Source organism: Salvelinus namaycush, chromosome 3 (genome assembly GCF_016432855.1).
Source record: "Salvelinus namaycush isolate Seneca chromosome 3, SaNama_1.0, whole genome shotgun sequence".
NCBI classification, from domain to species: domain Eukaryota; kingdom Metazoa; phylum Chordata; class Actinopteri; order Salmoniformes; family Salmonidae; genus Salvelinus; species Salvelinus namaycush.
In genome coordinates, this window is record NC_052309.1 from 53,251,343 (window position 1) to 53,266,129 (window position 14,787).

General features: G+C 40.2%; 1 protein-coding gene across 6 annotated transcripts in view; it reads left to right on the plus strand.

Annotated features, from left to right (window-relative positions):
* Positions 1-9,070: 9,070 nt before the first annotated feature.
* The window catches only part of LOC120032531 (ankyrin repeat and KH domain-containing protein 1-like), a 55,038-nt gene continuing 49,321 nt past the window's right edge, over positions 9,071-14,787 (plus strand). For all 6 annotated transcript variants that reach the window (XM_038978675.1, XM_038978694.1, XM_038978683.1 and 3 more), the window contains exon 1: positions 9,071-9,501. In XM_038978675.1, coding sequence (XP_038834603.1) covers positions 9,232-9,501 — 270 coding nt within the window. In that variant the 5' untranslated portion in view covers positions 9,071-9,231. The remainder of the gene's footprint in view (positions 9,502-14,787) is intronic.

Consider the following 14,787-nt stretch of genomic DNA (forward strand, 5'->3'; position numbering starts at 1 on the left):
GATTACAGTAAGGAATTCTTTCCAAATAATATAAAAAATGGAAATTTAACAAATGTACAGAAAGATCAGTGCGAAGCCCAAATTACAGAGGAAGAACATTTTGAGGCTATTAAATCCTTTCAGTCTGGAAAAACACCAGGGCTTGATGGCATACCGGTAGAGGTATATAAAGCCTTTTTTGATATACGAAAAGCTCCATTGTTAGATTGTTTTAACTACTCCCGTACAAATGGCAGTCTGTCAGGTACTCAGCAGGAAGGTATGATTTCTCTATTATTAAAACAAGACCCAGATGGCAAATATAAAGACCGAGTCTATCTAAAAAACTGGAGGCCCCTTACACTTAGATATTCCATTAAATATCAGCAATTTCCACTGCCGCAATAGTCATTTACAATATTAACAATGTCTACACTGTATTTCTGATCAATTTGATGCTCTTTTAATGGACACAAAATGTGCTTTTCTTTCAAAAACAAGGACATTTCTAAGTGACCCCAAACATTTGAACGGTAGTTTATGTTGTGTAGAAATCCGAAGAGGGTGGCCAGCAGAGATAGGTGGGATGGGCTGACGGAAGCTGAGGATTGTAGTTGAAGTGGAGTTGCTTGTGCGGGAGATAGAATGATGGTCAAAGAAAAAAGTAAAAAATGAAGTAAAAATAAAACATAATAAAAACTACGTTTGAATGACATTGAGGGGCATTATTTTTTTTACAGCTAATGCCGGTTTGCCTGAGGCTGATGCCATGCAGGTGTTTGTACATATACATATGCACACACTCTCATTCAAATACACGCATACACGGACACACACATATGTAATAGTGCCAGACATGCACTCAAACATATACAGTTGCCATTGCTGTTATGATTTTAGTTGTCTTTGATGTCCTTTTTTTTTGCATTGTTGTTTGCTGTTTTTTTGCTGTCTTTTTTTTCTTTCTCATTAGTTAATTTTATTGGTTGTTGGTGCATTGGGGGGTGGGGAATGGAGGTGGGGAATGGAATTAATTGTATTATTATTTTAATTTTCTTCTTGGGGGGGGGGCTGTGGGAGGCGTCTCGGATGGTTGAGGGACAGCTATTGGGGAACTGTGGGGGGGATCTTGGAGGGTTTGGGTTCATGTTTTTTTGCCTGGTGGGAGATCTGTCAACATGCCCTTGAGCAGGGTATTGACCCTGGATGCTTTTGTGTGTCACTCTGAATGGGAGTCTGTTGGATGACTGGTGTGGTGTAGTTCACTGAAGGTATATTGTATGTTTCGGATATTCAATAAAAAAAATAAAAAAATACTTTCAAGTACTTAAGTAGTTTTTTGGGTTATCTGTACTTTACTATTTATATTTTTGACAACTTTTACTTCACTACATTCCTAAAGAAAATAATGTACTTTTTACTCCATACATTTTTCCTAACACCCAAAAGTACTTGTTTATTTTGACAGGAAGATAGTCAAATTCACGCACTTATCAAGAGAACATCGCTGGTCATCCCTACTGCCTCTGATCTGGCAGATTACCTAAACACAAATGCTTCATTTGTAAATTAATGTCTGAGTGGTTATCCGTAAATAAAAAAATATATAAAAATTGTGCCGTCTGGTTTTCAATTCAAGTGCGGAATGTGAAATTAATAATACTTTTACTTTTGATACTTAAGTATATTTTAGCAATTTAATTTATTTTTGATACTTACAGTTGAAGTCGGAAGTCTACATACAACTTAGCCAAATAGATTTAAACTCAGTTTTCACAATTCCTGACATTTAATCAGAGTAAAAATTCCCTGTCTTAGGTCAGTTAGGATCACCACTTCATTTTAAGAATGTGAAATGTCAGAATAATAGTAGAGAGACGGATTTATTTCAGCTTTTATTTATTTCATCAACCTTAAAAATCTAAATGACAATGATTCAAATCTAAAAGATAAAATTCAACCAGAGTGCCCTTAGATCATGTGAAAAGGCTGCACAATGACCGTTACACTTGAATCGTTCCCACTGTGAATGGTAAGGCTCGCTATGCTATGAAACCACACACTATTGCAGAGACTTTGATATTACCGGCCGCAATTAATATGGTGAAAACAATGTGTGGGAAGGCAGAGGCACAGAAACTCACGTCAACACATTTGTCAGATAACACTATTAAACAAAGAATGTATGCTATTGCCAGCAATCAAGAGGAAACTCTGACTGAAGTACTCAAACTCCCCAGCTTATGCTCTCCAAATGGACATTCGCTGTGAGGGGCGAGATGCCCATGCATTGGCTTTTGTTTTCTATACATATCGGGGGATGCTATTCACATGGACATATTGTTCTGTCTCACGATTCCCGAGCATGAAATGGTAAACAGATTCCATGGGATCGAATGGTGGGCTTTGGCACAGATGGGGCTCCATCTATGGTGGGATGGTTGGCAGGCCTCTGCACTAGTTATGAATGTCTCCCTATGCCATATGGACACATTGTATGATACACTGAGAGCAACTGGCGGCAAAAGAGTTGAGCACAGAACTCTGAGATATACTGCTGCAGGTAACTTTGATTGTAAACTACATAAAACCACATCCACTGCGTGCAAGTGGCTTGGTGGTTATCGAGGGGGAGTGTTGGAAAGATTTTTTGCTTCGAGAGAGGAACTGTTGACATTCACAATGGATGATTTTTTTTTTGTCTTGGTTGACTTTTGGTGTAATAAAAATGCGTCTCCTTGCCTATGTAACAGACATACAGTTTTTGGGAAACTGAACGATCTGAATGCAAGCATGCAGTGGAAATACAAAAACATTCTACAGATGAGTGACCGAATCAGTGGATTCAGACTAAATCATTTTTATTGGATTTTTTTTTTTGAAGCTTCCCTTGGCTGTGTATGTTTCTAACAGAAAACCGCATCAGTAAGTGTCCCACATGAGTGATGACTGCTCATGTCCAACACTTGGAAGAGCACTTTGGCACCTATTTCTCAATCCGTTTGACTGTGATCCTGGCACAGTTGGCATGCGGGTAAGTGAAATAGAACAGCTGATCAAGCTGTCATGTGACTCAATGCATTCACGGGTCACTACGGAGGAGTTTTGGTTTCTTTCGTCTCCCTCTCAACATTAATGCCGCGTTCAAAACAACTGGGAACTCGGAAGTCTCCAACTTCAACTAGTTCAAGACAACTGGGAAGTGTGAAAAAACTAGCTTTGACTTGGAAGAATAGTTTAGAACGTTCATCCAACTCGGAATTCCAGCTCGGGTACTCAGGCCTCTTTCCAGAGCCCCGACTTTCCGACCTAAAGATCACTGACGACATGATTTGACCTCATATTCCTCTGAGTTTCCCAGTTGTCTTTAAAGCACCAGAAAACTAATTTTACCCTTCACCAAATCATATCTCTGTGAAGCTGGATTCAGTGCTCTCGTCTGCATTAAAACCAAATATCGATCCAGGTTGGACGTGACATCAATGATGAGGTGCGCTCTTGACCACGACCCCTGACTTTGAAAAGCTCTGATGGGACAACAAGGGCAGAGCACGCCCCCATTCACATCAACGGGGCTGTAGTGGAGTGGGTCCACATCACTAAGGATCTATCATGGTCCACAAACACCAACTCGTTACTGGTACCTCATGTAAATAGCCAAGTTATCGTTACTCATTGTGTATTTATTTTTACTTTTATTATTACGTGTTATTACTTTTCTATTATTTCTCAATTTTCTTGCTCTCTGCCTTGTTTTGAAGGGCCCGTAAGTAAACATTGTACTGTTATTCTACAACTGTTGCTAACGAAGCATGTGACACATTCCATGACACATTCCAGGGGTTGGATCACTATTATATTTGTTCCGTTCCACTGTCTGTTCCGACCAGTAAAATAAAGTTATGAACCGGTTCTAACCAAAATGAAGTACAGTTTATATTGTTCCTTTCTGTTCCTTTTTTAACCCGTGAAATCAACAGTTAGCTCTTTAATTACTGTACCAATCAGTGCAGATAGAGCAGGCAAGCTTGTTGTTTACATGCGTGATATACAGACAAGTGTGACTGCCAATTTTTACATTTATTTCACCCCTTTTTTTCTCTCCCCAATTTCGTGGTATCCAATTGGTAGTTACAGTCTCGTCTCATCGCTGCAACTCCCGTACGGACTCGGGAGAGGCGAAGGTTCAAGAGCCGGTCGTCTCCTGAAACACAACCCAACCAAACCGCACTGCTTCTTGACACAATGCCCACTTAACTCGGAAGCCAGCCGCACCAATGTGTCGGATGAAACATTGTGCACCTGGCGACCGTGTCAGCCCAGCCCACCACAGGAGTCGCTAGTGTGCGATGGGACCAGGACATCCCTGCCGGTCAAACCCTTCCCTAACCCGGACGACGCTGGGCCAATTGGGCGCCACCCCATGGGTCTCCCGGTCACAGCTGGCATCGACAGAGCCTGGACTTGAACCTAGAAACTCTAGTGGCACAGCTAGCACTTAGACCACTACACCATCCGGGAGGCATGACTGACATTTTGCTGTTGGGGAGAGAAAGGCTTTAGGAGGAGGCTTAAAGCACTGGGAATCTTGTTACGACATGTATTATCTGAATTAGGTCCACAGAATTAAACCTAGGAGGAGCTGCTTCTATGGATCTTCTTTGAATGTCCTTTGAGCTAGCTAGCTATCATGTCACGAATCCCGTTTCCTGAGTCTGTTTTTTGCCTGTGTTCTGTTCTGGAGTGTTTTTTCCGGTGTCCTGGAACGCACCCTGTCTGGTTGCCGGGCGATTTAGCTAGTTGGGAGATCTCAGATTACCCGCACCTGTATCCCATCAGCTATCTGCACACCTGGTCCTGATCATCATCTCTCCTCTTCATAAGCCCGGACCTGACATCCATTCCCTGCCGGATCGTTAGCCATTAACAGTATGTTGTGCCAGCGTATCAGCCTCCTGCTTGATAGAATTTGTTTTGTTGTTTTGTACGTCTTGCTTGCCTTAAACTTACCTCCGTTTGTTCTGTCTTCAGTTATTCACCCGGATCACTTACCCCATTCCTGCCTGGTCGTCGGAGGTTTCCGCTACTCCCTTGGACCCACCTATTCACTCCCATCAACTCACCACCGCTGCCCGCTACGCCCCCTGGATATTTCTACCCCTTCATATTCACTTGTAAATAAATACTCACCTTCTTCCTACTCTCCTTGTCCTGGTCTGCTTCTGGGTTCGATTTTGAAAGAACGTGACATAACAAGCATCTGTCCAGAGCTTCACCAGAATTAAAAACACGTCTTATTATTTTGTAGTTGATAAATCCAACGTGATAACTAGGCCTATAGAATCCTTATCTAGCATTGAAAAAGTTTATCCATTCTTTTCTAGTTAATAAAAAATCTCTCCCCATCTTCTCAATCAAGCTTGTAACATCAGTACAGTAGCCTATGCTTTGTAGGAGGGAGGGGCAGGTAGCCTAAACACGCACATGTACAGGCAAAGATTTTGCAGGCAGACACTACTAAGTTTCTGAGTGACAGAGTAAGCATTTCGCTTTTTGTCGTGGGACTAGAAAAAAATGCCTGGAACATAAAATAACGTTATTAACCGGTTCCCATGCTTTTAAAATAATGTTACTGTTCCAGAACAGTAGGGATCACTTTCATTCCAGGTTCAGTTTCTGTTCCTTGAAAAATTGTATTTTCAGTTTTCGGTTATGTTCCCTGAACCGGTTCCAACCCCTGATTTGAACTATGGAGTATGCGAGCACGGTCGTGCGCTTACGCCTAGCCAATTGAGACGGTCCCAAAATGTTTTTCATGCCAGCAATCAAGTTTTCAAAACAACATTTTTTATTCAGAGCTTAAATGTCATTTTCAGGCATTCATTGTGCCGCTTAATTGGTCTGTATATTTCTGCCTGACAAAGTAACTGACCAAAACATTTCATGTCTGTTACAGAGATGTATGCAGAGGCTGCACCTCAACAGGACAAGAGGAACAGGAAATTCCGTTTGACTATCTGGAGCAACTGCAGTACAAGCATATGTTCTGGCTGTACCACCGCAGTACTCAGTAAGTCTTCACCCATATGCAAGAACAGGTTTAGAACCTTAACCTTAACCATGTCTGAAGAACCACAGAATACCTCAGTGAGGCTTTATATCAATAATTGTATCTGTCTGTTTATTGATACTGGCATTACTGCACAAGAAAATGTTCCAGGAGTGTAGCATATTGTTTTCTACCTCTGTGTCATAGGCTTGATTTTGAGTACCTGAAAGATATCCCCATCTTGGTCCTAGGTATTAATGATGACTTCAAGAATGGTCGAATTGAACAAGAAGTCGGGGTGGACAAGGTAAATGTTGGTTTGTACTTGCTTCAAGATATTGCCAATGTCAAACAAATTAAAGTTTGTCTGACATACCCCAAAAGTGTGTTCAGTTCAGGCTTATAACATATTGGACAACTATCCCATCAGGATGTAATGAAAACGCATTCCAAAATGTCAGGGGTGCTGTCCTAAAGTCTGAAATGTTTCAACATGCTATAAGCTCTTACCATGTGATAAAAAAATTATCCATGTCTCCACACAGGTCAGAAAATTCCTCAGCACATTGTGACCTGGAAATGATACCTATGCTACAGACTGCACCATTTCACTGGCCTTTCATGCCTTAAAGCTTATGCCAACTACCATGCTGTCAAAATTACACCAGCTCACTGGTCCTTACGGCCTTAGACAACACTGGTCCCTTATGCCTTCTAGCAAGGATATATCTAACTCCTGAGTCCTGGAGAGCTATAGTGGGTTTGCAGGCTTATATTCCAGCTCAGCACATTTTTTAAAATGTAACCAGGTAAGTCAGTTAAGAACAAATTCTTATTTACAATGACGGCCTACCCCGGCATAACCCTAACCTGGATGACGTTGGGCCAATTGTGCACCGCCCTATTGGAATCCCAGTCACGGTCAGTTGTGATACAGCTTGGAATCGAACCAGGGTCTGTAGTGATGCCTCTAGCACTGTAATGCAGTGCCTTAGACCGCTGCACCACTCGGGACCCCTGATTCCAATATTGAGGTTCTAGAAACTGAAGACAATCAGTTCTGGGGTGGAACAAAAGCCTGCATTCCACAGTAGCTCTCCAGGACTGAAGTTGGAGACCTCTGCATTAGTCTACACCAGCTCACTTGTCCTCTTGTGTCATTCAGACTATTGGCACCATAACGTGCATGTCCAGAGATTAACAGGGATTGTAAATGTATTTACCTGCTAATGACAGTCAGTATACTTAAAAATATATTTGTGGGTTGCCAGATTTAAGTGGAGGGGGGTAGATCTTCTGAATTCCTAGTGAAATTTGAATATGTGTATATTTTAAATGTAGCGTGTGTAAAATATGCTCTGTGTTTGTTTTTAATGTAGTCAGTTTACAGACTTGTACGTATTTATATTTTGGCACTTACATCTTTTTTACACATGCTTATCCTGTGTATATACATGGTTTGCTGGACAGATTAAGGCTAGTCCTTAAATGTTATTTCAAAGGAGATTCTCAATTGAGCATGAGTTACATACAAAATTGTTAGATCAAATCTGTTTCCCTTTGCATTACGTTTTTTGTGTGTAATATAGAGAAATAACATTGCTGTGATGAAATATACCACTTACTTACAATTAATATAAGTTGTTTAATGGCAGTTACATATTTGTTCCTGAAATAAATGGTCAAACATGATTGTGAATGCTATTCATATGGCCCTCAAGTATAATTGAAAAGGGGTTTGTGGTAGAGGAAAGCGTGAAACCATGGTGTTTTTTGGGGAGTGGCTTGACTGAGAATACTCAATAGTCCCCATCCATTTTTGAATGTCTTTTTAAATGTTTTATTGCAGAAACACCAGTATACATACAATAAGTATTATAACAGAGAATGATAACATATGCTAGGGGTACAACAAATTACAGATTATACAAAGACCATAAAAGATACACACGTATTGATAGTTTTAACAGCTTTCTCATGGAAAGAATGTAGAATGGTCTTAATGTACTGCTCGAATTACTTATAGAAAACATGGAAGAGTGGTTTTTTATTCGTGAATTTTAATTTATGAATATTACATTTTTTCATTAGCACAATTTGATTGATGAGGTAAACATTTTTTCTTTATCATTATTATATTTAAGGAAACCGAGCAGCACGTTCTCCTTATAATAAACAAAAGTCATCAAGAATATTAACAATTATAAAACTATAAATATCTTGCCATAATTTCTTTACATGTAGACAATGCCAGAATAAATGCAAAACTGTTTCTGGATGCTCAACACAAAAAGTACAGTTAATGTTAATGTCTTTTTTGAGTTTCTTCAGGTAATGATTGGCAGGGTAATACTTATGGCTCATTCTGAGAGACCTCTTTGACCTTGTTAAAGCAGTATTTGTGTAATAGTGCCCATCCAGCACAGATGATAATGCATACCAGTGACACATTCTGCATATGCTTACAGTCACCAACATTTGTTCCATGAAAGACTATTATATGGAATATCCCGTTTGATCTTTTCATGCCCCACAAGCCTCAGCCGCGACCCATACGCCAACCTCACCGGAGGCGTTGGAAAATGGCTTGCTTTTATGGTCTATTAAAAGTGTCATGCTTCAGAGAGTTTGAGTTAACAGTGGACAGACAAATGCATTAATTGGTAGCAGTGACTGACATGAAAATGGAACAAAGTAACCACTTATTATTGCATTGGCTATGTACCCATGAGAAGTCTGTGGGCAATACATTTACTAACATAGTGCACTATTTTATTGATAGGTGCAATGATTGGCGTATCACGAAAGTTGGACTTTTTAATACAGTGCAAGGGTCAATTATTTTCCAAATATTCAGTTTTAAGGCGTTAAATAGCAAAGCCTTTTCGTAAACCTACCTTGACGTCGCGTGCGTTACTCTGACAAACCGTATCCAACCACATTCTATCCAACCATATGTCGGTATTATATTTTCCTGACCAATAATATGCATGATTCTGAATAGAGGCGGGGTAAAAAACAACTTGAGCAAAGTAGTTAGGTTGTTAGAAAGTTAATGGCTAGGTGGAAAGAGATTCTCTTCTCGATTCAGGAGAGTTTCTGGATTTTTCTGAAGTATAAACATAATTACTAAAATAGCAACAACCCCAAAGAAAGTTTAAGACAATATTGCGTTAATTAGAATACAAAATAATAAGGGAAGTATGCAGGATGCAGTAGCCGGGGCGGCAATGCTGACGGACGGCTTCGAGGACGAGATTGACTCGGTGACTCCGCGATCCTCTGGAATGGGGCTTGGAACCACACCAGGAGCCAGACTCGGGGGCCTTGGGATTGGTGTTGGTGGAAAGAAAGTCCGCTTATTTGGAGAGGCTGGTGGGCCTGCAGCTGACAGGCTTGATTTCAAACTCGCTGCGGCCGCGGTGCTTTCCTCCGGCCCCGGATCTGGCAGCGACGATGATGAAGTATCTGAGGTAAGCCACTCATGCTAGCTAACCCAGCGAAACTGGGCAAGAAGATTCATGTTAGTCAACGTTCCCTACGAAAAGCCCGTTCCTTTAGACGATATTATTAACCCTCCTTCCTTTCTTCTATCAACTAAAATTGTATCAGTCAGATTTATTGGATTTTGGCTGATATTTTGCAGAGTCTATTGGCTAGCAAGCTTGCGACATGTTTTGTATTTTGACATGATATGAGCAATATTTTGGCGGAGGCTTCGACCTAGGCCTAACGTAGTACTGTGGCAGCACACACACAGCGCCATCAACTGCTAGCTAACTAGCTAGCAAATTATTGAAATGTAGCTAACTAAGATTAGGTACACGTTTGTTAGCCTGTTTATGTCAAACTAGCCAATTGTTTTGAACAAGTAGGTGAAGACAAGTCGTTCTAGCTCCTGTTAGATATAATAACTGGCATGCAATCTTACATCCGCTTATTAACTGTCACCCCAGTTGTCTATTTAGTTCTAACGTTAGCTGGCTAGGCACATTTTCCCTCCTCTCAGAATAGCACGCTAAGTAGTTACAGTAACAAGTCCTCATGACTTAACACGTAGTTTTATTAATTTTTACAGGTACTTCTCTATGGTTGATGGCACACATGCCAAACTCAACACAGCCTGATATGTTTGCTACAAGCTTGATGTTGAGCTGTTAGTGAAGATGTTAACTCGAGTGGTGGTGATTCAACATCATTCAGTAACTTCAGGGGTTAGAAATGCCCCAGTGATCAAATCAAACGTGACATTTTAGAGTTTGCAAATTATTTCCTCTACCTATTCTGGTCTCTAACCATTTTCATGTTGACATGTTATTGTTTAGGTTTTGTAATTAAAATAACGAATCTCATATGTATGATCAATTAATGTAAAACATATTTATTTGTATGTTCAAGGCAACACACTCACACATTGGAATGGGTACCTTTTCATGTGATGAGCAAAAATGAATTACTGAATTGCCATAATTTTTTATTTGTGTACACTTAATAATAATTTGGTCGGTGTTTATTTTACCTATTTCACGCTTGTACAAGTGTGTGTTATACGCATGTGTTAATTTTGTGTGTGTTTTTTTGTTGTTGCATATCCCAACTCCTCATGAGACACCCTTGGAGAGTGGGGTCACGGCCAGGGTCAGCCATTATCAACGGTGACCCTGGAGCAATTAGGGTTAAGTTACTTGCTCAAGGGTTGTGACTTGAGTGAGTACAGCTACGACTGGAAGTGGCTTCTCGTAGCAGGTTAGGAGAGCATTTTAGCTAACCTTAACTGTTTTCCTAACCTGCCACGTTAATTATCCTAACATGCTGCATAAATTGTCCTAACCTGCTAAGTAACTTCTGGTCGTAGCTGTACGCTCTCAAGTCAGAACCATGTTCAAGGGCACATCAAATGCTAACCTCCTGTTATTGGCAATGGTGAGGAGTAAGCATGTCTTGGGGGTATGGTCTTTTTGCCTCTAACTTTGTCACTCATCGTTATTCTCAATTAATTCAGGATAATCCGTAATCATGGTAGCAGCCACGTTAATTTAGAAGATTTTAGAAACATATTATATTCATATAAAAGTGACTCCAAAATGACAGTACATTATTTACCATTAATTTCTATTGGGCACAAAATAATTTGAAACAGAACCAAAACAAACAGCAAATGCATCCAACAAGTTGGTAGTCACAAGCTTTATCTAGTCATTGTGTGGTAGAAATATATGATCAAATGCTAAACATTTGACTACTTTAATACACATAGGCCTACAAGTTAATGTCAAAATACTTTTGGTTCCCTATAATGGCGGAGACTATGTACAAAAAGTGCTGTAATTTCTAAAAGGTTCACCCTATATGAATGCCCTCAAATTAAAGTTGACAGTCTGCACTTTAACCTCATAGCAGGGTCCAATGTTAACTTTTTTTCTCACTGGCCCATTCAGGCCAGTTGGCCAAAAATGTACTGGCCGGATCAGAATTTCTACAGAGGTATGTCACATTTTTTGTACATCACAAAATAGGTTGTTTCCCCTTTAAGAAAAGTATATTTCAAAAGAGATATCAATCTGGCTAGGGGCTACAGTATCAACAGTATGTTCAGAATTGAAGGTTTATTTTAAGTCACTTACCCTATAATAAATAAGCTCAGCAAGTGGATTGATGAGTGCTTCTTTTCACTCTAGACAGCTCATGTGGGCTGTGTGAATGCATCAATTCATGTACTGCTCGAGTGCTAAAGATGTGAGTTGCGACGAGAGTGGTTGAATTAACGGCCAATCATACTGCTCAAGTACAAATAGCATGACTTTTTTGCGTGTAGTCTTCATTGGCAGACTGCAATAGAGCAGGTAAATGTCAAAATGGGCTGAGTGCTGGCCTGGTCGGGCCAGTGACAGACGAGATCCACTAGCCCAACACATGGTTTTACTGGCTCCAGGTCAGCGGGCCATCATTAATGTCAGACCCTGCTCAGTCATTGTATCATTTCAAATCCAGTGCTCGAGTACAGAGCCAAAATCACAAAAAATGTCAATGTCCAAATATTTTTGGACCTCACTTTATACCCAAAATTACTTTACTCATTTTCCTTTCCCACATTTTGATATTTCATGCAGGTTCGTTGACTTTTAGCCAGGGAAAACACGGCTTACACGGCTGTGACTATAACCGAAGAGAATTATCTTGGGGTGAAGATTTAACGAGTGCATTTGCGAAAAAAGCACATAGAGCAGTCTGACTGAGGGGTGGTAGGCAGCAGCAGACTCATTCAAACAGCATTTTCCTGCATTTGCCAGCAGCTTTTCGCTGTGCTTCAAGCATTGCGCTGTTTATGACTTCAAGCCTATCAACTCCCAAGATTAGGCTGGCAATACTATAGTGCCTATAAGAACATTCAATTGTCAAAGGCATATGAAATACAAATGGTATAGAGAGAAATAGTCCTATAATAACTACAACCTAAAACTTCTTACCTGGGAATATTGAAGACTCATGTTAAAAGGAACCACCAGCTTTCTCATGTTCTGAGCAAGGAACTTAAACGGTAGCTTTTTTTACATGGCACATATTGCACTTTTACTTTCTTCTCCAACACTTTGTTTTTGCATTATTTAAACCAAATTGAACATGTTTCATTATTTATTTGAGACTAAATTGATTTTATTGATGTATTATATTAAGTTAAAATAAGTGTTCATTCAGTATTGTTGTAATTGTCATTATTACAAATATATATTTAAAAAATTGTCAGATTAATCGGTATCGGCCTTTTTTGGTCCTCCAATAATCGGTATTGTTATCGGCGTTGAAAATCATAATCGGTCGACCTCTAACGTATACCGACTATGTCCATCACCGTCAGACCATTTTATTGGTAAACTACACGTTAATGTTGAAATTGTATTTAGTGATCCAGAACGTGATCTGGTGCATTTATCATTTGTTTGTAATCCAGAGAGGTTAGAAAAAGCATGTAGATCCTCTGAGGCTGTGGAGGGATCCAAATTGTGGATTTAAAAGAAAGCATGTATCCTCAGCTTACAATGACACCTTTTGTTTTGAAGCCCTTGATTTCTAACCCCTTGATATTATTGTTGGATCTGATTTTAATAGTTAACATTTCGTTGGCCATAATAAATAGATATGCCGATATTGGACAACCTTGTTTACTCCTCTTGACAGTTTAAAACTTTCTGAGATGTAGCAATTATTGACTATTTTACACCTAGGGGTACTATACATAACTTCAACCCATTTTATAAAAGATTATCCAAAATTGAAATATTCCAGGCATTTATACAGTGCATTCGGAAAGTGTTAAGACCCCTTGAATTTTTCCGCTTTTGTTACATTACAGCTTTATTCTCAAATTGATAAAATTGGTTTTCTTCCTCATCAATATACACACAATGATGACAAAGCAAAAACCAGGTTTTTAGAATTCTTTGGAAATGTCTACAAAATAAAAACTGATGACATTTACATAAGTATTCAGACCCTTTACTCAGTACCTTTCGGCAGTGATTATAGCCTCGAGTCTTCTTGGGTATGATGCTACAAGCTTGGCACACCTGTATTTGTGAAGTCCCCCCCCCCAGTCCGAGGTCCTGAGCCCTCTGGAGCAGGTTTTCATCAAGGATCTCCGCTGTACTTTGCTCCGTTTATCTTTCCCTCGATCCTGACTAGTCTCCCTGTCCCTGCCACTGGAAAAACATCCCCACAGCATGATGCTGCCACCACCATGCTTCACCGTAGGGATGGTGCCAGGTTTGATGCTTGGCATTCAGGCCAAAGAGTTCCATCTTGGTTTCATCAGACCAGAGAAACTTGTTTCTCATGCTCTGAGAGTTCCATCTTGGTTTCATCAGACCAGAGAAACTTGTTTCTCATGCTCTGAGAGTCGTTTAGGTGCCATTTGGCAAACTCCAAGCGGGCAATCATGGGCCTTGTACTGAGGAGTGATTTCCGTCTGGAAACTCTACCATAAAGGCCTGATTGGTGGAGTGCTGCAGAGATGGTTGTCCTTGTGGAAGGTTCTCCAATCTCCACAAAGGAACTCTGGAGCTCTGTCAGAGGGATCATCGGGGTCTTGGTCACCTTCCTGACCAAGGCCCTTCTCGCCCGATTGCTCATTTTGGCCGGGCGGCCAGTTCTAGGAAGAGTCTTGGTGGTTCCAAACTTCTTCCATGGAAGAATGATGGAGGCCACTGTGTTCTTGGGGACCTTTTTTAAAGCTGCAGAAATGTTTATGTACCCTTCCCCAGATCTGTGCCTCGACACAATCCTGTCTCTACGGACAATTCCTTCGACCTCATAGCTTGGTTTTTGCTCGGACATGCACTGTCAACTGTAGCACCTTATATAGACAGGTGTGTGCCTTTCTAAATCATGTCCGATCAATTGAATTTACCACAGGTGGACTCCAGTCATGTTGTAGACACATCTCAAGGATGATCAATGGAAACTGGATACATCTGAGCTCAATTTTGAGTCTCATAGCAAAGGGTCTGAATACTTTTGACTTGTGTTTTTTTGTCATTGTGGGGTATCTTGTGTAGATTGAGTTTTTTTAATTTAATTTAATCAATTTTAGAATAAGGTTGTAATGTAACAACATGGAAATAGTGAAAGGGTCTGGATACTTTCCGAATGAACTGTAAGTATTGAAATATATGCTTAAGTAAGTTATGGTATTAAGACTAAACAGCATGCGCTCTTAGGCCTGCAGTTCGATGGTGGTTATACAAGGCTGCTATACTAAGCCT